Below are 26329 nucleotides of genomic sequence, written 5' to 3'. Positions count from 1 at the left end.
CCAACCCTGGAGTGGAGAAGACGTGAGTTCAAATGTAGTCTCAAATACTTAACATTAGCTGTGTGACCCTGGGCAAGTCACTTAACCTCACTTGCCTCACAAAATTAATACTTACCTTATAGAGCAGTTGTGAGGATCAAATGAGATAATTTATGCAAAGTGTTTTTCAAGTCTTAAATTCACATGTAGATATTATCTGTCATCATTCCCCATTTTACAAATGGGGGAAAGTGAAGACCAGAAAAGTTACCATCGACACACAGGAAATAAGTAGTGGAACTGGAGTGAACATATAGAACTTCAGACTTCAAGTTCTTTCTGCTGCACTTACTGAGTTAATTTATAATGTTCTGGGTTTTTTCCATGAAATTAATTTAAAATGTTTTTATTTATTTATTTTAATTAAATGAAGAAACACTTGTTTTTTACCTGAAGTTGTTAAAATGCCAGTAACTCAGTCAAGAACTCAAATTTGGATTTAAAACAAACAAACAGCCCCACAAACTTTGTGTAGTCAAAATCGCTTTTAAAGCATGGAGGAACCTGGAAAGATCATTTGGTTCGATCTCATTTTACAGACAAAGAAATTGGAAACTCAAGAGAGTAGATTGGTTACTACAGAAGGTTCAAGTCTCCACCTAATAGCCAATAATAGGTTGAAGTGTGTTCTGATAAGAAGGCAGGAATAAATGTTAGCGGTTATCACTACTAATAATAACTTGGTTTCTAGTCGGACAGAGGAGTAGGCATACCAAGGAAACTGCAGTCCTTATCTTTCCAGGGTCACAAGGGGCATGGGGGCCTGAGCCCTATGGTCTAGCTTCCCAGGTGGAGGTGGAGAAGGAGAGCTTGTGGATATAAGGGGCACAACTTACCAGCATAATAGGAAAGGGTGCGCTTGAGCCGGTCAAAAACAAACCAACGCTTCTTCCACGATTTTATCTTGCCACCCATCTTGACCAGATAACCCCGACAGACCTGAGTAACAAATGGTGAGACAAGGAGATCTCAAACTAGCAGACACCCCCTGCTTCCTTCCTTGGCTTCTTTTAAAAGTAGAGTAACAGCAAAATGAAGGGGAGGGGAGGGAATTGGAATGGTGGAACCTTAACGGGCGATGGATACCTAAATCTTATCCTCCCACTCCCTTCCTCACAGGGAAAATCCTTGGGGAGAGGATTAGAGGGGGATTTGAAATAAGGAGGGGGGTTTGAAATAAGAAAGGGAAAATACAATTCTTCTCAAGGTTCCCATCTGTGTCCAAGATGGCAGAGGGGGGTGTTCCTGCCCTCCCAGCCTTATCCCCTACCCTCCTACACCCACACACCTACCTTACTGCTCAGCACAACATGTAAGCAGGTATCCACACCATGGCCTGATGATTCAATGTGCGTCTTCAAATCAAAATCCTCCTTCCGGATGGGCAGGTATCGGGTTAGGGGCCGAGCCTGTGGGAGGAGAGAAGAGGGTAAGGGGTGGTGGGACCTCAAGGCTATCTTGTAGCTCCTTGCTGTGACCTGTCTTGGAGAATTAACTCTTCCTTCACAGGCCACAACTGTCGAGGGGCTTCCACATCCTCACCTACTCCGTCTCAACAGTACCATTCCGTTCTTCACAAGCTTGTCAGTTGAGAATTTAGAATACTTGGATTTTTGTCCTGGTTCTATCCCTCACCTGTTATGTGATCTTAGACAAACTACTGACCCTCCCTGAGCCTCCACTTCTCCACTGGAGATGAGGAGACAATCATATCTATCCCCTCTTTCCTTCTTTCCTTCTGCCTATTGCTAAAGGGAAGGATAAAAGGAGAGAAGAGTTATAAACTACTTTGGAACAATAGGCTGAACACAGAAACCCATAGTTTTTCTAACGTGATTACTGTACTTATCTACTCTAAAATGTTCCTCACTATAAGTAGTGCAGAAAAACCTTGATTAATAGAACCCAGATAACCACTTAACTTCTGTTTCCTCATCTGTGCAATAAATGTCAGGGGCTAGATAATTTACAAGGTCCTTTTCATCACTAACATTATAAAATTCATATCCCTGGATGGATTTTTCCTTTTTTAATAATCTCCTCTTAGGAGAGATACAAACAATAATGACAAATTAACTGAGATCAGTCTTCTATTTTATGAAAACCATTTTCTAAGGTTTACTCTGAAGTCAGCAATGATTCATCACTAACTCCTATGGGGTTACCAGCTCTAACACAGCCAGCACTGACATTCACAACAGGGACCTTTGAGTCCTGCAAGGACCTCCATTTGGCACACTCTGCTTATTAAGGCAGAAAAAGAAGATACATATTTCAGTGTATACAAATTAAATTCTAAAACAAACAGGATTTTCTGGTTAGTCTTCAAACTTGACTAGAGAAACTTACTAGCCACTTCCTAAATAAAGTCCTCAAGATAATCAAAGAAAAGAAGAATCTCAAAGTAGGAGTTATCTGACTCAGTCTCCTGCGCCACTGATGAATCTCCACTCTCCCACCCCTGAAAGGTGACTAACTCCACTCTATCTGAATACTTCCAATGACAAGGAATTCATTACTATAATTCTTGATTCTTAGGAAATTCTTTTTTTCTCTGTTTATTGATTTCATCCATCTTGGGAGTTCCTGTGAGGAGGTTCCCCCATCATGCAAACCAGTATTTTCTCTGTAACTTAGAGACTTACAGATTTCCCTAGAATACTAAGGAATTAAGTGATTTGCCAGTATATGTTAGAGATAGAACTTGAATGCAAATTTTCTTTCTCTAGGGCCTGCTCTCTACCACACTCCTCTCGCTCCCTGTTCTCCCATATGGAGCCCACACAGAACAAGTCTAATTTCTTTTCTCTATGACAGCTTTTCAAATACATGGGAAAATCTAACTATCACACAAGCCCTCAGTCCTTTCTTCACAAAGCTAAATACCCCCAGTTTCTCAAATAGAACAATATTTCACAGGATGTAGTACTAGATGGGCTCAATCTTGTCAGCAGCCCTTTAAAATATGGTACCTCTTACTCAGGTTAGTCTGTCCTGTACCTGAGTTTCAAAGCTCCATTCCTTAGGAAAGATCATTTGGCTCAATCTCATTTTACAGACAAAGAAACTGGAAACTGAAGAGAGTAGATTGGATTTCTATCTCCAACTTGACCTTGGCAGATGCTCACTTCCTATTCCTCCCAATAGACATGAAATACCACTAGTGAGATGTGGAAAAACTGAACGGCAATTTCTCCTAAAGAAGAGCACTTTTTGAGGTCTGAAATATACAAGTATAAAGAGATGGCAAGGAATAATAGCTAGAAATGTGGATGAGAATCAAGGAAAAACTGGATTGAAGTCTACTGTAGACATTTAAGGACTGTGTGACCCTAAACAAGTCATTTGATTTCTCAATGCTGTCAAAAGACTGAGACTGGAAGCTATAGAAAAAGCACCGGCCTATAATGGTCAAAGAAGTTTCCTTCCCTATATCTCTGAAATCATAGGTACAATTTTCAGCTCTTACACAGAGTTATGGACACACAGCCGTAACGTGTGTATCCACAGAAATTCACAAACTGAAATTCTGAGCAGATGCACTTTGACAACCGGGCACTTAAGGCTAATTACTTATTGGACAATACTCTATGGGCATATGCTTGGAAAATGGTCCTTCCCACTACCCTGTGCTGGCTCAATAATTGTTGTATACAGAGAATTGTAGGAGGGAATAGAGGGTGAAGTAAGACAAGCCAGAGTGACTTCTGGCGGGGAGATGAAGAGCAGAGGTGTGGAGATTCCTGTGTCCATTCCTCTCACTTTGACAAAGAATAAAGACCAGAGACTTTTGCTTATCCTGACTCCGGCTGATTCTAAAGTATCCAGGGTGCTAACTTGATCCTCACAAAGGTCCAATTCTTATCCCTTACATACAGTCATAGACACACAGCCGTAATATGTGTGTATCCATGGAAATGCACATAGGTGCAATCTTATCCCTTACATGGAGTTATGGACACACAGTCATAACATGTGTGTATCCACAGAAACGAACATAGGTCCAATTCTTATCCCTTACATAGAGTGATGGCTGTATATCCTCATGCATGCACATGTGTGTGTACCGTGTAATTGTGGGCCTGCGTGCACACACCTGGGAGAAGTGCTTTTCCCGCAGCTTGACCTCCTTCTCCACCAACTGCTGCCTCCGGGCACTCTCACTCTGGAGCCGCCTCTCCACCTGCTCCCGTCTCCTGCGCTCCTCCTCCAGCGCCTGCCGCCGCAGCTCCATCTCCCTTTCCTGTGACCTCAGCCAGGAGAAGGAGGGACGTGAGGTCCCCCATTGCCACCTGTCTCGGGCTTACAGCAGCAATATCACACAACCTTCCTGACAAATCCCATTCCTGGTAGACGTCTTTTAGGATACGTCACTACAGGAGACCCAGTTCAAGTTCTGGTACCAGTGCTTATTGATTCTATGACCCTATAAGTTCTGTAACCTGGTTTCACTCATCTGTAAAATGGGATAATGTTGCTAATACTTGACAGGACTCATAAGAAAGATATTTTGCAAAATTGCAAATGGAAACGTGACCACTGATCACTAACATAAGTCACCCAAGATAGCCCCAGGATGCAGACATCAGGGTTTGAGGGAAGGAAAAGGACACATTTCCTCCCCAGAGACTGCCGCCCCACATCTCACCCTAGGCATGGGTGACTGAGCCAGGCCACACTATTTCTAGGATTCCATCCCTCCCTCTCTTGGGACCCTCCCCCCAAACTCAGAGGAAGACAGGTGCAAGATGCTGAAGGATGGTCGACCCTTTCCCAGCATGCCTGCCCCTGAATTCATGCCTGCCCCTGCTCTTCCTTCAAATGAATTTGCCCTGGGTACAAAAATTCTCTCTAATAGATGTAAGCCCCAGGAGAAGAGAGCTCTTGATCTTTTCATCTCTGTGTTCTTGACAGCCTTTTCATATTTTTAATCTCATAAATCTTAAGTTTAATATTTTGTTTTTATAATATCTTCAATTTTGAATATAGCCTTCTTCCACTTCCCAGAGAGCAAAGATAAAAAAAAGGGGGGGGGGAAACAGTTGGCAAAAGTAACAACCAGTCACTTTTTATGGTGTACATGATATTCTGTGGCCATAATCTCCCACCTCTCCAAAGCAGGGAGGAAGGTTTTGCCTTCTTTTTCATGCACAGCGTAGGGTTCCTGTCCAATCGCTTGCCAGCTTACCAGCTCCATTCAAGAAGCAAGGGTACAAAGGGAACAGGAGAGCAGGTGACAAGCATTTTTTAAGCACCTACTATGTATCAGGCACTACATTATGCCCTTTACAAATATTATCTCATCCAGTCCTCACAAAGACCCTGGGGAGTAGGTGCTACTATTATACCCATTTTACAGATGAGGAAACTGAGGCACTAGGTGACCTGCCCAGGGTCACAGAGCTAGCGAGCATCCAAGGCAGGACTCGAAGCCAGGATTTCCTGACTCCAGGCCTAGCCACAACTTGGTTCTCTTGCCCACCCCCTCCCAGTCCACTTCCCCCACCAGGCTCACCCTGGATTCTATGAGTCGACTCTTTTCAGCATGGGCTTCCTTCAGCATCTTCTCCATCTCCTCAATCTTCCCCATGTCCATTCCGCTGGCACTGAGGTGGGGGGGAAGGAGAGGTGGGCACCCCCAGGAGTGGCCAAACGGGCCACCCTGGGGGGCTGGGGGCGGGCGGCCGTTACCTGGACATGTTGTCGGGGGAGCAGGCGGAGTTGCCCCCCGTGGAGATGCTGGTCTCCATGCTGTCTGAGCTCTCCAGGCTCAGGGTGTCGTAGGCGTGCTCCCCCTCCTCGGCGCGGTCCCGGCTGGCCGGCAGGTGATGCAGGATGGAGTGGTGCATGAGCGGGGGGAAGCCTGCGGGGGATGGGGGGTAGAGGGCTGCCCCGTGCAGGGCCTCCCACTGGCACTGGGCCTCCACCGCCGCCTTCTGCTTGAGCTCGGCCAGCCGTCGCCTTTGCTCCTCGATCACCTGCTGCCCTGCACGGGGGAGGGGATGTCAGGGAGGGCCCAGTGCCCGGGGGAGCGTCCTGTCAGCTCCCTGGATAAACGAGGGGGGATCGCCGGGGACGGAGCGCAAGGCTGGCAGCAGCTGGCCCTGGCAGCCCCCCGCCCCGGGGGCCTCCCCAGATGGCTCCAGATATCCAGCAGCTCCCCCAGCCACAACCAGCCTGGGAGTGCTCTACCCCCCCAAACCTCCCGCCCGCATTGTGCCTCCACACTGATCGATGTCCATCCCACTGCCCCTCCCGGTAGTCTACAGTTGGCCAGCCTCTTCCATCTTGCAGCCAGGAGCAAGGGAGGCTGGGCAGAGCACATGCATCAGACCCTCTTTGGGGGGAGGGATAGGAAAAGCAATGCCAGTCACAGGCGGGCTCCCTGCTTTGCCAGGCCCTGCCCTGGGGATTCAGCAGCAGCCAGGCTGGAAGAGGAAGGAAAGGGGTAACGGACAGGGGACAGACACAGGGCCAGACTTGCGGAGGGGCATGATGCCCCCCGAGATTTTAGGGCAAAGGCACCTTCCACTGCCCTCTAGGACCAGAGCCCTCAACACCCCAAACAGCTCAGCATGAGAGCCATCAGCCCTAGGAGCCAAGGACCCCGGCAGGGAGGAAGACCTGCTGTCATGCAGCTGCCAGGAGGAAATCCTGGGCCAGAAGCAGGGCCCACAGTGCCCACCGCTCTACCTGCTGTGTCGTCCAGAGGCAGGGGCTCTGCAGGCAGGGCCTGGCCTGGCACGGGGCAGCCGGACAGAGGATGGGGGCGGCAGGAAAAGGAGACACAGAGGGGGGAGGAGAGAAAGGCACAGACGTGGGCTTTCAGAACACTCGTGGGCTTGAGAACACGGGGTGGGAGACGAGGGGGGGAACAGAAACCGGGCTCCTGCCATCCCCAGGGCTCCCCAGACTCTGTTCGTTGGTTAGGCTCCTGGGGGTCTCCCCCGTGCACTGGAGCTTCTAGAGCAGAAGCCATGGCCCTGGCCAGTAAGTACTTACTGGGTGCAGTGTTCCCCGGCCCACCATCCCCCCCACGTGCTGTGAATGCATATGTGTGTGCACTGCGCACATGTATACTCTCCATATACATGCAGACACACACTTAGATGCTAAATCCCTCCTGCTGTTGGCTCGGGTCCTCGTTCAAATGAAAATACCCTGCGGAAGGAACGAGCTAAGTGCTGCCTTGGGGGAGGGTGAAGGCGGGAGGCACTCACCCTTCTGCTGCAGGGCCAGCTGCCTCTTGGTCTCGATGTCCTGCAGGGTGGCTGCCAGGTTACGGGGCAGGCTCCCGGTGCCGTTCTGCGGAAGGGCACTCTGTGGGCAAAGGGGAACACGTGAGATCCTGGCGGGGGAAACCCCTGCCCCTCCTCCCCTCACCGGCCCTAAGCCCCAGCCCCAGACCTTGGGAGAGGGGCTTCGGCCCAGGGTGGCAACACTCAGCTGAGAGGAAGAGGATGAAGAAGTGGAGGAGGAGGGGATGGGCCCACTGCGGGTGCGAGGCAGGGGGCTGCCAGCCTCAGGCTCCATCTTGGAACGGTAAACCTGCCAAAGAGGAGCAGAGGTCCCTCAGCACGACTTGAGCCCCCTCTCCTTCCCCACTGGGAAATTCTGATCCCAGAGGGCTGGTCTCCCACCACGGAGTCGGCAGAGCCAGGAGGGGTTGAGCCCTAACGGAGCTTCAGAACACAGAAAGTCTGCCTTCCTCCCCATTGGGCTTCCCCAATAGCGCCTCTGAGGGCCTGGGATCCCAAGGGCACCCCCTAATCTGGGCGGGTATTGTACGGGCTGCTTTTACTCCTGATCCCTGTCCAGACCTATTCTGATCTGATGAACTAATCCAAGCCAAGTTATTAATGGATCACAAAGTTCCAAGGGGGATTAGACTGCTCCCTTCTTGTCCCCCTGTGGCAGAATTAGCAAGGATGGGGGAGGCAGCTGAAGAGGCAAGTTCGGATCCCTCAGAGATGCCCCATAAGTGGAATGGGAGGTAGGGAGCTCCCGGCTATCGTGTAGCTTTAAGCAGAGGCTGGATGTTCGTTACTTGGAGATACTATGGCAGTGGTTCCTGTCCACATAGGAGCTAGACTCAGTGTCCCCCTTCAACCAACTTACATCATAAATTCTGTGTTTCCATTTTACAACTCATAGAAGTGGAACAATCTCCACTACACCTGTTGCAAACCTTTTTTCCCCCCAAGAACCCAATGTCACCTTCCTATCTCTGAGCAGAAGACTTCAACTTTCAATCAGAAAACTAATATCCCCTACCAAGAACTCCCTCATTCCTCCTAGTCCCCACCTCAAATCCTGCTTATACCTTCACTGGTCCTCACCTCCTTGCTGCTGACTCTGGGGTGTCTCTTCTCTTGGCCAAGGCTATCTTGCACCCTCTACCTCATTCCCTTCCCTATGTTCTCTGGGAATTTGACGTCGATCACCCATTTTTCCCACCACATCTCTCACCAGCTTTTACCCCATTGTTTCTGAAATGCCTCAGTTTTTATCATCCTTCAAAAGTCATCACTTGGTCCTGTTAACCTCTCAAACTAGCATCCTATTTTTCTTTCCCTTTATTGCCAAAATCCTAGTCACCTACAATCACCACATTCCCTCTCGTCCGTCCTGTCCCACTACTGAAAATGCTCTTCTCAATTGTGAGCTCAACCACGACATCAGATGGCCATTTAAATCCAATCTTCATCCTCTTGATCTCTCAGAAGCCAAAGGGATGACTCTTCAGTGGTGGGATTTCAGGGAACACTGAAGTGACTGATAGAAGACTGATGGCTAAGAGGGTCGGGGAGTCAAGAAGCCTTTTGAATACTCCTCAAATTATAGAGACCTTGTAGGCAGCTGCTCCTTTGCCCAACACGGTGCCATCCATGGTTTTTAGGAGAATTTAATTCTCTACCTCAATTTTCAAGGACCCCAAACCATTTAACCTTTAACAGCTTTCTCTAAGTTTCATATGATAAATACATTTCACATGTACATGTGCTGAATATAAGCTCCTTGAGGGTGGGGACTGTTTTGATTTTGCCTTTTTTAGTCCTAGCATCGACCACACAGTCTCAGGCACATAGAAGAGCTCAACAAATTTAACAATTAGTTTGATTAGTCTGATAACTGATCATTCAATAACCGACTGTCTTGATCTTGTGTGTATCACCTTTCTCTTGGACACCACGGGACAATAACACGTAGCCAATCTGATCCAGGAAACCCTGGTCCTATAGGACTTAACCTCATACTCTGACCAGGCAAATTCTCCTAACCCCAGTCCCAATCATAAATGTAAGTGAAAATCATCTGGTATTTGGAATTCAGGACTCAGGAAAGTGCCAGAATCACATAGACAGCATGATACTGGGAATATGGTGAACGATCAATAGTTGTCTACTAATTAACTCATCCACATCCTTCTTCCCGCACTAGTGGGTTCCAATCCAATGCCAACTTGTCCTTTCCCTGGGGCCCTTTCACTTCTTGGAACCAATTCATCCCGGCTTTTGAATGCAAGACAGCCCCCTTCCCCGGGGGAGGAAGAACTCATGGCCCCTGGAGCCCCATTCCCAAGCCCCACCTCCGTTGTTCTCAGCCAGGGATGCTCAGTCTAGTCCCGGGTGAGAGCTGGCTGGGGGTGAGAGAGCAGGAGGAACAGGCCGCGGTCGGGGTTGGACGGGGGTGAGGGGAGGTGTTACCTGCAGCTGCCGGGAAGCTTTGGCGGGCAGAGGTGGAGGGGAGGAGCGGGGGGAGGCAGATGGGCCAGCCCCGGGCCCTGTCATGAGCTCCTGGTACCACTGCTCTAAGTCTAGGGCAGGAAGTAACAGCTTCTCCATCTGGAGAAAAAGGGGAAAGAGGGAGGAGGGAAGAAGGGGGTGTGGAGGAGGAGGAGGGAGGAGGGCAAGGAAAAAACAAAAAAGGGAGGAAGGAGAGAAGAAAAAGCGGGGAAAAGGGAGAAAAGGGGAGGGGAAGAGAAAGGGGGGGAAGAAAGAAGGGGAAACGGTGAAAGATAAAAAAAAGTAGAAATAAGAAAATAAGGAAAGAAAAGGGTGGGAAATGAAGGAATATAAAGAGAAACACGTGAGAAAGCCATCACCGGGAAGACTCGGAGCAAGGCGGAGCGGGGCCTGGGGAGCACAACCCAGGGCCGCAGAGATGCCCCCGAGCTGGGGCGGCCCCCACCAGGGGGCCCTGCGGCCAGCGCCAGGAGGGGGCCGAGCGCCGCCCAGCCCCGCCCCCGGCGCCCGGCGCGGGGGAGGAGCAGCCGGGAGGAGCCACCCACCTCGGGCAGGACGGAGGAGGAGGCGGAGGACGGCGGCGGAGCAGGAAGGCGGCTGACCGGAGGCGCAGCTCGGGAGGCGGAGCCCGCGAGGGGGGGGCCCAGTGTGGGGGCCGGGGGCGCGGGCCCCGGGCCGGTTTGGCCACCGCCCACATTTGAGCCCTGCCGCCACATTGGGGCGGAGGCGGGAGGGAAGCGAGAGGTTAGCGGGGAGGCCTGGCCCGCGGAAGCCCCCAGCAGCTCGGGAGAACGGGAGGGGGGCTGGGAATCCCGCGCCCCCGGCGCTCCCGCCGTGCCAGCGGCACCAGCGCCAATTGCTGAGGGGCATTAAGATGCCCGGGGGACAGGGAAAATGGCTACTTCCGGCCCGTGCCAGCCCCGCCCCCCGCCCCCCGGGCACAGGCCCTCGCCCCCTCGGGAAGCGCTGTCCGTAAGCACGGCTCCGGGGCGCGAGGCCCGGCCGGCTCCGGGGAGCCCCAGCGGGCACACTCGCGGCGGCGGGTACCTCGCTGGCGGGCAGGGAGAGCGGGAGGGCCAGGGGGGGAGGAGCGAAGCCCGGGGTCCGGGGGCCGCCCCAGCGCAGGATCCGGCCCCATACCCTAGACCCGGGGGCAAGAACAAGGGGGGGGGCGGGGCCCGGCGCCGGGCCCCGACACGCCACGCCACGCCATGCCAAGCGTCCCACGAGCCCGCCGGGGGCAAACCCGCCGAGGGGCCGCCAGCCCCGGCCGCCACCGGCCGGGAGGCCGCCTCCCGCCCGGTCCTGTGTCACCCACCCGGAGCCAAGGCCCTGGCCCAGGGAGCGCCCAGAGGCCGCGCGGAGCCGTCTCCGAGGCCCACGCGCCTGACAACAGGGGCACCCCAAGCCAAGAACACACATGCAGCCTCGGCCGGGAGCACCGGCCCGGCAGGGAGCACCGCGCCCGGCAGGGAGCACCGGGCCCGGGAGGGAGCACCGAGCCCGGCAGGGAGCACCGGGCCCGGGAGGGAGCACCGCGCCCGGCAGGGAGCACCGGGCCCGGGAGGGAGCACCGCGCCCGGCAGGGAGCACCGCGGCCCTCAGCAAGACCGGGCCCCAGGCCCTGCAGGAGAGAGGCGCCGGCGCGGCCCGCGCCCAACAATCACAGGAGGGGAGAACCGGGAGGGGTTTGTGCTTAGAGAGAAGAACGGAATGCAACCGCGAGCACACAGACACCGCAACGCGGCACCGGCCAACCAGACACGCGTGTTAGGAAAAGAGCCCCTTCCCAAACGCCAAACCCAACAGAGGATGCCCGACCCGAAAAGGCCCCGGCCCTCCGGCCAGGCCCGAGGGCCGAGCGGGCGCCAGCCGCATGCAGGGGGAGTTCCCTTGCGCCAAAGGGCCGCCCCGGGAGGGGGCGGGGGGTGGGGGCGGGCCCTGGGCGGGGGAGCCCGGGCCTCGGAGATGGCAGCCCCCTACAGAGAGGGGGGCGGGAGGGGGGCCCCGGTTCTGTCACCGGCCCGGGAAGCCCCCGACACGGGCCCCTGTTTTGCCCACGCCCTGGGGGGTCAGAAACGGCCGGTTTCGAAGCCCCCTGGGGACGCTTATCGGGGACAAATAGTTTAACTTTTCTTGTCTTCACTACAATGGAGATAAATGAGACTGGGCCTCCCTGCCCCAGAGGGATCCTCGGGACCTTGGAAAACCTTAAAAGCACTAGAGCGGTGCGAGCGTTTCTGAAGTTTGGTTTGTTTTGTTTTAGAAAAGGTCCCGGGCTGACTGGGGAGCCCCTGGCCTGGATTTTAAAAGTTTTTCTTTTCTCCTCCTGCAGTTCAGAGGGGGAGTCTGTGAATGAGGAACACTGCATGTGTCAGGTTTTATATATACATGTCAGTGTTGCTGCACCCCCCCTCTTTTAACTATTTATTATGGGAGATAGTTCTCTCTCTATAGGTAATGTCAGTGATACAAAAGCAAAAGACATTAATGAGAATTTTAAAAATAAAACCCTGACCTTAAGTCCAGCGCTCAAAGGAAGGGTGGCTAAACTTCCTGCACGACTTGGGCACGCAATTATGGGGCCCCTCCTGCCAGCCACCCCACACCCCGAGTCTCTTAATTGCCTCTTTCCTTCCTTCTTCTTCATTGCCTCTTGTGGCAAAAATCTCCTCTTCAGCCCTTCAAGACCTTGATAGTTCTTCAACAATGTTACCCACTGGGGCAACGGGCTCCCTCGGGATAACCGAAAGGAAGCAGTGGGAGCCCAAATGCTAAATCCCCTGCTCGCTAACACAGAATAGGTGATATATCCCCGTGCTAATGCAGAACCCACCTCATGCCCCCCACTCATCCACACTGAGACACCAGAGGGGCCTTCAGAGGAACCCCTTTGGCCCTGGGCTTCCCCCACCCTCTCGAGCCCCAGAACGCAGTTACCTCTTTGAGCGCGGACGTTGTCTTGGGGAAAGGCCTCCCCCCGGTGAGCGCATGGTACCGTCTCTCCAGGGCGGCCAGTTTCTCCTTCTCCTAGAGCCCAGGTAGCCCGGGCAGAACAGGGAGGGACCTCCAGGTCAGGCTCATTCCAAGCCGGTCCCCGCGGTCCCGACCCCTCTCCCAAGCAGCCTCCGCCTCCCCTCTGGCCCCGGCCCCGTACCTTCTGCAGCAGCTGCAGGGAGGAGTTCTTGTCCCGGGCCAGCCGCTCCGAGTCCTGCACAGCCTGGGCCCGGATCTGAGCCGCCTGGTTTTCCAGCACCGCGAGGCGCTCCTGCGGACAGAGAACCCGGAGTCAGCGTGCAGAGCCAGAGGGCCCAGGACGGGCGCCGCTCAACAAGTGCTTGCCGTGTTTGAGGCTCTGGGGAACACAGAGTCCCTGCCCTCAAAAGCACATGTTCTACTGAGGAAGAGAACATGTCAACGGAGGGTCGTTTCAGCCGGGTCCACTCTTTGTGACCACATTCTTGGCGAAGATGTTGGAAGGGTCTGCCACTTCTTTCTGCAGCTTATTTTACAGAGGAGGAAACTGAGGCAAACAGGATTTGGCCAGCTAAGTCTCTTCCTGCCTGCAAGCCTGTGCTCTATTCCCTCGCCGCCCAGATAAGTAACACAGGCTAATTTAAGGAGGATAGCACAAATAATTAAATCAATAAAAAAGGTTTCTCAGGAACTGAGCCAACGATTTTAAGAGGTGGAAAGGAAAGAACCATTTCAGGCATAGGGGACAGTCTGCAGAAAACCATGAAGGCCACAGAGAGATGTTGAATTCTGGAAGCAGCAAGTTTAGCAGAATATAGAGTTCAGAACAGGGAGTAGTTGTTTAAATAAATTTGGAAAGAAGGTTGGATCTTTTCAACAATGAACTGATTCAAGGCAATTTCAATAGACTTGTGATGGAAAGTGCCATGCACATCCAGAGAGAGAACCATGGACGCTGAATGTGGATCAAAGCATAGTATTTCATCTTTTTGTTTTTGTTGTTTACTTGGATTTTTTTCCCCCTTTTTGATCAGATTTTTCTTGCACAGCATGATGACAATAGAAATATGTTTAGAAGAACTTCAAATATTTAACCTATATTGGATTGCTCTTTGTCTAGGGGAGAGAGGGAGAAAATTTTGGAACACAAGGTTTTGCAAAAGAGAATGTTGAAAACTATATTTGCATGTATTTGGAAAAATGAAATATTATTTAAAGGGAAGGAAGGAAAGAAAAAAGGAAGGAAGGACAAAGGAAGGAAAGAAAAGGAAGGAAGCTAGAGTCAGATTATGGGGAGATTGAAATGTCCAGCAAAGGAGTTTGTATTTCATCCTAGAGATCATGAGAAAGTTCCTGAAGATTCTTGAGTAAGAATGACATGGTCAGGCTTGTGCTTTAGGAAGATCCAATGCTTGCTGAACAAGATACAATAGGCTCCCAAGGTGCACAGTTCTAAACTAATTGTTTCCTACACAAAGTAAGAATTATTTATAGCCTCTCCCTTCAGGGAGCTTTTAGTCTATAATAGGAAGTATGTGGGGGGCGGGGGGCTCTCCAGGCTTAAGAATAGACTAGATGAATTTATATGGGGTGAGGATTTCTTAGAACAGATAATCTTAAACTTCTTCCCAAAAATAAGCATTGAGAAAGTACATCTGTCAAAAGAATGAAGGAAAAGCAGTTGTCTCCAGCTCATGGGCCATCCTAAGCAGAGACAAAGGCAGGAGGCAAAAGGAAACTGAAACTGGAGTAGGCCAGGAGGGGAGTAAGAGACATAACTGGAAAAGAAGGGGCCAGGAAATATAATGGCAGATGAAGAAGTCAGGCAATGTGGAGAAATAATGGGAGGGGAAGCTTGGACAACTGAGGCCCTTAAAGCCAGTGAGGAATAGGTCAACATTAGAAATAAACCAGATTTTAGATAGAATTATTCCTCTTAACAGATGACTAGGACAAGTATAACGCTGTCTTTTACAAGTCCTTTCCCTTACCACTTTTCCCCCTTTGGGCAACCCCTGTTATATCCTCCTAATGCTCCTTTGAGCATCCCCTCTCTCCTACAAGCATACCCAGATCTCTACTGTCCTTTGAAAATAAGGAAAAATTTCATTTTATTCTTCTCGAGTTGGGATATTCCCTCTCTTTCCCTTGGTAACCAAGTTCCTAGGAAAAAAAAAAAACTACCTACCTTCATTGCTTCTATAGGCTGAGCTCCTGCTCCATTTTCAACTTTGTGCAATCTAGTTTCTGACCTTATTCAAATGAAACTGACTTTTCCAAGATCATCCCATGGCAGATTCTTAGACTTTGTTCTTGTTGACCTCCCCATGGCAGATACCCTCTTCTTCCTGGGTTTTAGTGACATTGTTCCTTCCAGGTTTCCCTCTTATCTATCTGACTATACTCCTCAGTCTCTTGTACAGGATTCTCATCCATGTCCTAGCCCCTATGTGGCTGTGTCCCCAAGATTCTGTCCTGGTACCTTTTCTCATCTCTATAGTCTAGTTTGTTGAGCTTATCAACTCCCATATTATCATCTATAATTATAATATAATATACATATGTATATATAATTATAACTCTCAAAGATAACTACCCAGCCCAAAATTCTCTTGAGTTTGGTGCACATCATCACATGTTTCTGTTGGATATAATAATAATAACAATAAAAATTTTTAGAAGACTTCAGATTTATAAATCAGTTTACATAAGATGTTCCATAATAATTTAATGTTTACTGTTATTTAATATATTTAAAATAAAACTCATATTTCTCTCTAAAAATAAAACCCTACTCAAAACTTTGTTATTTCTGTTAGAGACACCATCATATATTTCTATTAAACCAGTCACAATTTCAGTCATCCTCCACTTTTTATTTTCCTTCAACTAGCGCATCTAATAGACCTACATCTCTTGAATCTTATGTGACCAGAACCAAGTTCATGAGGCCTCTCATCACTTCTGGACTATAACAAGAGTTTCCTAATTGTTTGTGCTGCTTTCAGTCTCCTTTCCCCAGTTCAACTTCCATATAGCTGCCATACTGACATTCATAAAGCCCAAGTCTGATCATTACATCACAACCTCTTCAGAAACAGGACTGGTTTTTTTTTTTAAATATATTTTTGTATCCTCTGTACTTAGCACAGTGCCTGACACTCAGTAGGCATTTAATAAATGTTTATTGACAGGCTGATTGATCGTGTTACTTATCTTGCTTAAGAAGCCCTATTACCTCCTAAGAAAAAATACAAATTATTTTGTTCAATATTTAAAGAGCTTCATAATATAGTTCCAAGTTAATCAAATTTGATCATTAGTCTCCCTCATGCAATCAGTCTATATTCCAATCAGATTAGTTTACTTTTAAAGCCAAGAGTGTATATTTTACATTTACTCAATGTGTTCATGCTGTTTTCTCCTAGCAGAATGTAAGTTCCTTGAGATCAGAGATTTTTTTCAATATTTTTATATCTTCAGGGCCTCATACTGCCTAGCACATAGCAGGTAATTAATAAATGCCAGTGAAATTGAACTGAATTGAACTGAAGAAAAGGAGGTATCTAATCAGCCAATGGTTAAAAAAGGAATATAACTCTACATATGAGAATAAGAAAAGACATTGATTCTTCATATAACTATTTGTTAGAGAAATTTAACCAATATAAAAATAGTTAACAAAAGAGAGCCAAAAAAGCCTAGAAAAATTTCTTAGCCAACAAACTTAGCAAGCAGAAAAACAGAGCAGCCAACATTGATACAAATTTAGAATACTAACTCATTTGCAAAACATTACAGAAGCAGGTGACAGAAGATTAAAAACAGCATCACTTCAAAAACAAACAAATAACACAAGATAATGGAAAGGGAAATGATCCTATAGAAAAAAAAATGGCACATGACTCAGTCACATCAAATTATCTCTGAGATTAAATGGGAGGAAGAGCAACAACTTTATGTACAATGGGTTAAGCATCTAGTGTTTCTAGAAATCTACTCTTATCATCCCATGCCTAGGACAACAACAGCAGGTAATATCTGAGGAAGCAAAAATGAGTCCTAAGAAGATGACCTCAGAAAGAGAGATTATCCCTGACTAAATTACATACTGGAGGGGCTACCACTGCAAGGATACTCAAAGAGCCATTTTAAAAAATATCTCCAAAAAGGGAAGATTCCAGAAGCATGGAAAAGATTATAGAATTTGGTTTTCAGTTTTTAAAAATGGTAACTGAGAAGGCATCAACAACTACCATCCCAATGAGCACTTTGTCACTGCTTGAGCATCTTTATGAAAATGATCCATACATGGACTGAGGGCATCCTCGGGTGAAAACATGAGAAGAGACAGTCAGGCTTTCATAGCTGATTGTCCACAGCAGAGCACATCTTCACAGTAATACAGCTGGCTGAGAGGAGAGCAAGCAAGATCCTCTTGTGTCTATTGTGTGATGACTACCAAAAAACATTTGACTCAGTGAAGCAAAACACAGCCTTGCAGACTCTCCAACAAGGTCTCCCATATATATGATTATAATTGATTTCATGATAGATGCAACTACAGAAATAACCTCATTCAACAACTTTTTTTTAGCCAATATCAAGTGAAGAATAAAATAATCAGATAGATACTTGTCTAATACAATATTGAATAGTAACGGTGATAGTGGGCAACCTTGTTTCACTCCTGATCTTATTGGGAATGGTTGCAGTTTGTCCCCATTACATATGATGCTTACTGATGGTTTTAAATAGATGCTACTGATTTGATAGATACTTGTCAAAGGTATTCATTAATGTCAGGGAGGATGCTTGCTATGTCATCCAAATAAAAGATTAATTTCCTTAATGATAGTGAAGTTCTGCAAACACTCCTGGTTGCAGACAACATTAAAGTGATTGCATCAAGTGCCAGATCACTCTCTAACTTCCTTGAAAAGATTCAGTCACTTAAAAGAGTGACTCCACAGAGGAAAAACCAATTGGATGAAGAATGCTTAATGCCTGAACTATGACAAATGGTTGGATGGAAAGCCCGTTGAGTCTTATGCGTGTGTGTGTGTGTGTGTGTGTGTGTGCATGCGTGCACAATGAAGAGAGCCCAGAATTGAAAAAGAGTAGGAAAGAAAGGTAAATAACATTTTTCAGTCATGTCTGACTCTTGTGACACCATTTGGGGTTTTGGGGGGTAGGGATACTGGAGCAGTTTGCCATTTCCTTTTCCAACTCATTTTACAGTTGAAGAAACTGAGTCAAACAGGGTTAAGTGACTTGCCCAGAATCACACAGCTAGTAAGTGTCTGAGAACATATTTGAACTCAGGAAGAGGAGTCTTTCTGACTCCAGGCTCAGCAAAGTATCCACTGCACCACCTAGCTGACAGTTAGGAAAGTGCAATCCTCTCACTAATTCCAAACTGCTCCAAGCAACAAAAGCCCATCTTTTTAAACATTATTATTCTCCAGATGGTGACTCTATTCATCACTAGGAGAATAGAATTTTAAAAGATGTATTTTTGATGTCACCATGTAGCACTGCAAGGATAACACCTTGATGTCAGAATAATCAAAATTAAAATAACCAACTCAAATAAGGGTGATTGGTGGGGGCACGAAGGTTAGGTTGGCTGTGGAGTAGAACCAGACATGGCTCACAAGCAAAAAATAATGTGAAAGATATAACTAAGGACAAAAAAGTAGAGAAGACTGGATGCTGCACTAATATCTACAAAATATTTTGAAAAGAGGAGGAAAATCTCCTTCACGTTAGTATAGATCCTTTTTGAAAAGATGTGGCTGTGCATCCATAAGAATGAAAATCTGTTTCTAGCCAGAAGAGGTGCCCTTTATTTTTTTTTCTGGTTTTTTAAAAAAAAACAATAGCTTTTTATTTTCAAAATACATGCAAAAATGGTTTTCAACATTTATCCTTACAAAACCTTGTGTTCCAAATTTTTCTCCCTCCCTTCTCCTTACTTTTCTCCCCTAGACATCAAGTAATCCAATAGATTAAATATGTTCAACTCTTCCTAACATATTTCCACACTTAACATGCTGCACAAGAAAAATCAGATCAAAAAGGGAAAAATTGAGAAAGAAAAAAAAGCAAGCAAACAACAACAAAAGGTGAGAAAATTATGTTGTGATTCATATTCAGTCCCCACAATTCTTTCTCTGGATGTGGATAACTCTCTCCATCACAAATCTATGGGAACTGGCCTGAAGCACCTCATTGTTGAAAAGAGCCAAGTAGGAATGCCCTTTCATAATGGGATAATGGAGCTAATGGAAAAATGGTTCCAGACATAAAGCTTTCCAACTGGTTTGAGACTAAAAATATATATCACCTAGGTACATACCATGCACCTAAACCTCACTCACAAGATTTACCCGAGTTTGTGGCTCTTCTCATAGGACATCAGAATTGTGAAATGACAAGACAAGATTGGAGGACTGGCTAAAAAGAATAACAATGATGATGATAATATTTATATGATATTTTAATATTTGGAAAGTTCTCTATGCATAAAATTCCACTCTAAATAACAATCCTGTATCGTGCTGTTGTTCAGTCATTTTTAGATTGTGTCTTACTCTTTGTGACCCCCTTTGGAGTTTTCTTGGCAAAGATATTGATATGGTTTGACATGTCCTCCAGCTTATCTTACCAATGAGCAAATTGAAACAAACAGGTTTAAGTGACTTGTCCAGGATCATACAGAAAGTAAATAGATGGGGCAGGATTTGAACTCACACACTCCAGACACTAGCCAATGACTGCTTAACTGCCTGAGTTTATCTGTCTACCTCCAACCTTCCTTCTCTGAGCAAGTATTGAAGATAAGAAGATGAAGTGAAATCAGGTAGGTTCATCAGGAAGAAAACAGAGAAAATGGGATAGCTAGATAGCTCCTAGTCCTTCCCAAACTTGTGTGTTGAATTTTGAGGTCCTTCTTGCCTTCTTCCTCTTCTATGTCATTATTCTCCTTTCTCATAACTCTTTTTAACATACTGCTCTTTTTCTCCTGTCTCAAAGTCACTCACTCAGTCCAGGTTTTGCTCCTACTGCTTCTCCAATAAGTCATAACTCTTACCTCCTGAAAAAGTCTTGTTTAGCCTTCATCTCTTCTTGGAGGGGCAGCTAAATGGTGCAATGGATAGAGCTTGAAGCCAGAAAGATTTGAGTTCAAATCCGCCCTCAGAAACATCCTAGGTATATGACTCTAGTTAGACAAGTCACTTAACCCTTATTTGTCTTAGTTCCTCATCTTTAAAATAGGGATACATAGAATAAAGAAATGGCACATCACTCTAGCATCTTTGCCAAGAACACCTCAAGGACTTTATCCGTGGGGTCATGAAGAGCCGGAAACAACTAAACCGAAACTACTCTTCTAGGAAGCCTGCTCTAAATTAACCTCCTGCCAAGGGCAAGGCAAGAATTGAGACAGAATTTTTGGTCCTCTTTGAAAATGAAGAACAAACAGTAACAACAACCTCCTTTCCTATTACTTTGCCCTTAGGTCTTTCTCAGCTGCCTTAGAAATTTGTGCATCTTGTCTCCCACTGGATTGAGAGAGAAAAACCAGATTTTTCCCAGCCCTAGTCTCTCTGCTGAACTCCAGCCATACATCACCAATCACCTCTTGGACATCTTGAACTGGATGTCCCATAGGCACTTCAAAGCTGAAATGTTCAAAATGGAATTCATTTCCCCCTAAACTTTTCTTCCAGATTCATTATTACTATGAAAGGACACCACAATCTTCCCAGGAATCCAGGCTCAAAGCTACCCTCTCATCCCACACATATAATCTAATGCCAAGTTCATTATTCTTACCCTCACAATTGTTGTTGTTTGTTGAATACATGGCCCCTTGGCCCTCCTTACATAGTCACCTACTAGCTTGACCTTCGTCCTCTCTTTTCCCTGGCTTATGGCAAATAGCCTCCTAACCAGCCTTCTTACCATCAATTTTTTCCCCACTTTAATCCATCTTTCTTTTCTTTTTTTATTGCAAATTAATTTTTAAAAGTTTTTTTTTTTAGTTTTTTGGCTTTTTTACATCACAATAATTTTCTTTTGAAAAATTTAATAGTATTTTATTTTTCCAAATACATGCAAAGATAATTTTCAATATTCACCTTTGCAAAACCTTATGTTCCAAATTTTTCTCCCCTTCTTCCCCTCTCCCCAAGCTCCAATAAACATATGCAATTCTTTTTAACATTTCCATATTCATCATGCTGCACAAGAAAAATCAGTTCAAAAGCAAAAAAAAAAAAAAAACAAGCAAACAAACAACAACAAAAAGATGGAAATACTATGCTTTGATTAAGATGACTTTTCTAAGTGGTAGAATTAACTTCTCAGTGAGTTCCTCTGGCTCTCCATTACCTCCAGAATCAAATAAAATTTTGGCATTTAAAAAAAATGCCTTCACAATAAACTGAGAAAACAGTTTTACAGTCAAAGGTTCTGATAAAGGCCTTATTTCCAAAATACATAGAGAATTGACTCTAATGTATAAGAAATCAAGCCATTCTCCAATTGATAAATGGTCAAAGGATATGAAGAGACATTTCTCAGACGAAGAAATTGAAACTATTTCTAGCCATATGAAAAGATGCTCCAAGTCATTATTAATCAGAGAAATGCAAAGTAAGACACTCTAAGATACCACTACACACCTGTCAGATTGGCAAAGATGACAGGAAAAAATAATGATGAATGTTGGAGGAGATGCGGGAAAACTGGGACACTGATACATTGTTGGTGGAATTGTGAATACAGCCATTCTGGAGAGCGATTTGGAACTATGCTCAAAAAGTTATCAAACTGTGATACCCTTTGATCCAGCAGTGTTTCTACTGGGCTTATATCCCAAAGAGATACTAAAGAAGAGAAAGGGACCCACATGTACAGGAATGTTTGTGTCAGGTCTCTTTGTAGTGGCCAGAAACTGGAAACTGAGTGGATGCCCATCAATTGGAGAATGGCTGAATAAATTGTGGTATATGAATATTATGGAATATTATTGTTCTGTAATTCTATAATGAATGATAAATGTGGAAATACACTTACAAGAATTGCACATATTTAACCTTATATTGGATTATTTGCTGTCTAGGGAAGGGGGTAGATGGAAAGGGAGGGAGAAAATTTTGGAGCACAAGGTTTTGTAAGAGTGAATGCTGAAAACTATCTTTGCACATATTTTGAAAAATAAAAAGCTATCAAAAAAAGAATTTGCTTAAGCAAAGAACTATAAGACTGAACAAATGTCCCAAAATCAATAAATAATTAAACGCTCATTGACTGGCTCTCTTCTGCCAGTCACTGCCAACATCCACTTGCCACATGCCAACTCCACATCCATAAATAGCTCAGGGCAAAGTATAGGCTGACTTGATTGCTCCCTGAGAAGGTAAGGTCCGGGGAAAAGGATTTCAAGTGGGGGGAGAGGGGTCCCACCTTTCTCTTAGCAATGCTCCGATGCAGCTCTGCCCTGTTGTGGAGCAGCCCCTGGGTAGCCAGCTCCCGCTCCTCCTCCAGACGGCTTTCCTTCTCCAGCTGTTGGAATTCCAAGTCTTCAAAGAGTTTTGTCTCTGTCTCCAGAGCTTCAGCCTCCTTTGATAACAATGGTTGGGGAAGAGGTTGGGACTCAGTTGTAGTTCACGTGCCACGGGGCCTGGTGGGCCAGACTACCAGGGTAGTGGCGAGTATAAGGGCCACAAAGAGGTGGTTTCTGGGATTAGGAGGGAAAAAGACTCCACCCACCCTCCCCCTGGGCACGGCTGCACCCTTACGCCACTTTGCCTGGCACCAAAAGGACATTGTGGAGCCCAGGCCAAAGGGAACAGGAAATACAAAAAACATAACTGAATGGGGGGGGGGGGGAGAGGGAGGAAGATGGAAAGGGCCATGAAGTTCCTTGAACCCTCCTCTGCAGAGCCCTCATCCAGTGTAGTGCCATCCTGCCTGATGGCACGGTCCAAGCTGCTTTCTTCTCTGCGGGAGGAAGGGCCCTTGAGGGCATCTCCAAGATCATGGCAGGGGAGTCAGGATAGGGGCTGATGGTTTGGGAAACTGACCCTTCTCAGCTGCTCCTGTAACTGTTCCCGAACAGACTCGGGGCAGTTATCGAGCTGTGTCTTGAGCTCATCATACAGCGCCTGGCGGGCCTCCAGCTCACTCCGTCCCACGGCCAGCTCCACCCTCTCCTGGAGGGAGGTGGGGGGGGGAAGGGGTACACAACACAAAAAGGGGAAAAACAGAACACACACTTCTAACTCCATGCCATGCGGCTGAGGATGGGGAAGGGGGGAGGGCAGAAGGAGAGGAATAGGATAGGAGGGAAGAAAGGAGATGGGATGAGAGAGAAAGAAAAAGATAAAAGGAGGGGAGAAAGGATGAAAAGAGGAGAGAGGAAGATAGAAAAATAAAAGGAAATAAAGAAGGAGACGAAAGGAGAAAAAAATCTGAGTGGGGAATAGAATAGAGAAAAAGGGCAATGGAGAAGGGAAAAGGTGGGGGATTATGGATCAAGGCAGAAAAAGGAATGTGGAGGAAAAGGAGAGAGGAATAACAGCAGAGGAGAAAGGAGGTTGGAGGGGCTTTGGTCTCAAGAGCTTCCTAGAATTGGAATGTTTTAAGTGGGTGCTGATGCCAACAGGTTGGTTTTCTTGCCAAACCAGCTGTGGTCATGATTTGTTCCATATCACAAACAGGGAGAATTTGGCTCCTTCCCGCCTTCCCACCCACCAGCACCCAGAGACCAAAGTCTAACCTGGGAAAGGGGATTAAATTAGTGGATATATATGGAGGGGGAGGGGAAGCTGAGGATATTAATGCAGCAGCTGACACAGAGGAGGGGACCCCAGCACCCTCTCCTCTATCCACCCTCCCACCCCCACCCCTCACTCAGCCTTCTTTTCCCTCCCACCCGGGATGTACAGAGATGCTGGCATCTGAGGTCTGAACCATGGGCTGGGCTGAGGACTGCAATTAATGTGGCCGTTGCCATGGTAATCAGAGCCCCAGGAATGGGTAAGGGGAGGAGGGTAAGTGGCTCAGCCTAGGGAGAGATGACACCTTTCGGGATGGGGGTGGGAAAGGAGGGGAGGAGTTGGTGAGTCACCCCACAGGAAAAGATGGGCAGAGGAGAAGCCATTATTACTGACTCCCAAGCCTGGGAGTCTGGGCTGGAAGAAGAGAGTTCATTAAGGCTAATCCACCAGCCCCTTCATAGCTGGGAAGACCCTCTAAATAATCCCGGGTGGAAGGCAAATCGGGTGCAGAGCCATCAGAACCCTCCTAAGAGATTGGACATTAAATCCTAGGGACTCTGAAACACCAAATAAAGCAAAGCTTCAAGAGTAGGCTCAGGCTGCCAAGGAGGTCTAGGGCACATATCTCCTCCTCCCTCACCATCCTCCTCCTCCTCCTCCTCCTCCCTGCAGGCACTGTCCTCCCCTGCCTGCAAGCTTTCCTTTCTCTATGACTCAACCGGGGCGCCAGCTCTTAATGTCTGTCTGTCCGGCTCCATCCTCAGGGGCTTTCTCTGCCCCAGGAGCTGAAGTGCCCAGTTCTGAACATCCCCCCAGACAGGGTCTGATGCTGGGACTCTCAACCTGGAGTCTGTGAGCTCGTGCTTTAATATTTTGATAATGAATCTCTAGTTTTCCTCCAAAAGCTTATGTGTTTCATTTTATGCATTAAAACCCTAGTTCTGGGAAGTTCACCCAAGGGATCCATGACAGAAAAGGATCGGGAGCTCTGGATTAGGGAGCTATCAGGCTTCCTCTGCCCAATAAAGAAGCCATGGCAAGGGCCCTAACATGGCTGTGCCATCTCTGCCAGGCTTTTTGCCCCGGATAAATGGTCAAGTGGTTTGGGATAGGGCTGCTTCCCCTTCCTCCGGAACACAATTCCCCCTACTTCTGACTGCTACAGTCACAGCTAATCCCCTGATTTTCCTGATCCCCCCGGCCCCCACTTTGTTTTATGCATCCCCAATTCACATATCATGTAATGATAAATACCTTCTGCTTGCTCCTCATTCCCCATCAACCCTCATTAGACAGTAAGCTCTGTGAGGGCAGGGACTAGGTCTTAGCTAAATGTCACATGTCCCTCACATGTACAGTGCTCTGTAGAACAAGCCCCTGGGTACCTTAAGGCTCCTGATTGGGATTACACGAAGGGATGGGGCCCTTCTATGGGCACAACCCCTCTATGCCCCTCAGAAGAGCGTTGGACTTGTTTCCACCCCTAGTTCCCTTCCCCCATTCTTTTCTAATTAGGGGCTCCGGGGTCCCACACCAAGAAGAGAAGGAAACAGAATGAGAGGGGAGAGCTCAAGGGCACTCAGGTGCCCATGGAGTTAGTGCAGAAGTGGGCAAAGCCGGAGAGCTGCCCTATGGGCAGCGGGCACAACTCCTACCTTGGGCAGCACTGGCAGTTAGGACGGCATGCGGAGTGCCCACGACAATTATTAGAGAGGGTGTTAGTGCAGGCCTGGCTGGCAAGCATGGGATTAATCTGGCACAGACTTTGGGAGTGTGGTTTGGGGGACCCAGAGCCCGATGCTCCAAAAAGAAAAAAAATCTTCAAGAAAAAAAAAAAAAGTTCCTCAAAAAAAGGAGAGGGAAAAAAAACTTGCAAAAGTTCCAGGAGGAAAGACCCTCAGAAAAATAATATCAGATCCAGAAACAAATGCCTCCCTCTTCACTTCAGACCCCTTGGCTCGATGTTGGGCTCTTCAGGCTCAGGCATGGCAACTGTGGGACGGAGCGGCCCTGCAGGCTGGCACAAGATCTGAAAGGTTTAGGGGCAGAAAGCTGGTTCCATCTGGGATGGGGAAAACTGCATGTTCCGGAGGACAGGCACTGGGGGCAGGGTGGGGGACACAGGCCGGAGCCAAGAGGGCCACACTGGGGGGGTGGTTTTTTGAACCTGGGTCCATATTACAAGGGTCTGGGCATTAATAGGGCTTTGCCTGCCAGGGCACCAGGGACCAGGGCTCAGCAAACCCGGGCGGGCATTGAAAACCGATGGTGTTTCTCCTACCAAAAAGGGGGTTCTAGACCTTGCAAAGGGTAAGTCCAGGGGCCCGGGGGAGGCCAGCATCGGCAAAGTCCCTGACACCCAAAGGCAGCAGAGAGAGACCTAGAGAGAGGAGCGGCCCGGACACCAGCCCAGCACCGACAGTGCCCCTGCCCAAGCTGGCGCCCTTCCCAGGGGACGGGCTCTGCGGCCCCGCAGGCGGCGGTCCCCACACCGAGACCCCTTCTCGGGGCAGCGAGCGCCTCAGATGGGCCGAGGGGCCCGCTCCCAGTTACCTTGTCCCTCTCCTTCTGCATGCCCGTCTCCAGCACCAGCAGCTTCTCCTGCACCTGGTCCACGGCCTTCTGCTCCTTCAGCAGCAGGGCCCGCTCTGCCTCCCGCTCCCCCTGCAGCAGCGCCCGTTCCATCTCGGCCTGTGGGCATAGCCCCGGGTCGTGTCACAACGGGGGGGGGGGGGAGTAAGCCCTCAGTCCGCCAGGGGGGGGGGAGAGTAAGCC

The 26329-nt window shown here is 47.9% G+C and overlaps 1 protein-coding gene across 16 annotated transcripts in view; it reads right to left on the bottom strand.

Annotated features, from left to right (window-relative positions):
• PHLDB1 (pleckstrin homology like domain family B member 1) overlaps nt 1-26329 on the bottom strand; it is a 61978-nt gene that overhangs the window by 3958 nt on the left and 31691 nt on the right. For 6 of the 16 annotated variants that reach the window (XM_031960079.1, XM_031960081.1, XM_031960078.1 and 3 more), the window contains 14 exons: nt 26108-26245; nt 22859-22987; nt 22239-22394; nt 12943-13053; nt 12726-12815; nt 9747-9884; nt 7447-7587; nt 7260-7359; nt 6664-6777; nt 5731-6025; nt 5555-5645; nt 4136-4282; nt 1332-1448; nt 876-978 (listed from right to left, as the gene is read on the bottom strand). In XM_031960079.1, the coding sequence (XP_031815939.1) occupies nt 876-978; nt 1332-1448; nt 4136-4282; nt 5555-5645; nt 5731-6025; nt 6664-6777; nt 7260-7359; nt 7447-7587; nt 9747-9884; nt 12726-12815; nt 12943-13053; nt 22239-22394; nt 22859-22987; nt 26108-26245 (1870 nt within the window). The remainder of the gene's footprint in view (nt 1-875; nt 979-1331; nt 1449-4135; nt 4283-5554; nt 5646-5730; nt 6026-6663; nt 6778-7259; nt 7360-7446; nt 7588-9746; nt 9885-12725; nt 12816-12942; nt 13054-22238; nt 22395-22858; nt 22988-26107; nt 26246-26329) is intronic. The other 10 variants (XM_031960082.1, XM_031960083.1, XM_031960088.1 and 7 more) reach the window with 8 other exon arrangements.

This window comes from Sarcophilus harrisii, chromosome 3 (genome assembly GCF_902635505.1).
Source record: "Sarcophilus harrisii chromosome 3, mSarHar1.11, whole genome shotgun sequence".
Lineage (NCBI taxonomy): Eukaryota > Metazoa > Chordata > Mammalia > Dasyuromorphia > Dasyuridae > Sarcophilus > Sarcophilus harrisii.
The sequence above is the reverse complement of the archived record's forward strand: the minus strand, read 5'-3'. Positions and strand labels throughout refer to the sequence as shown.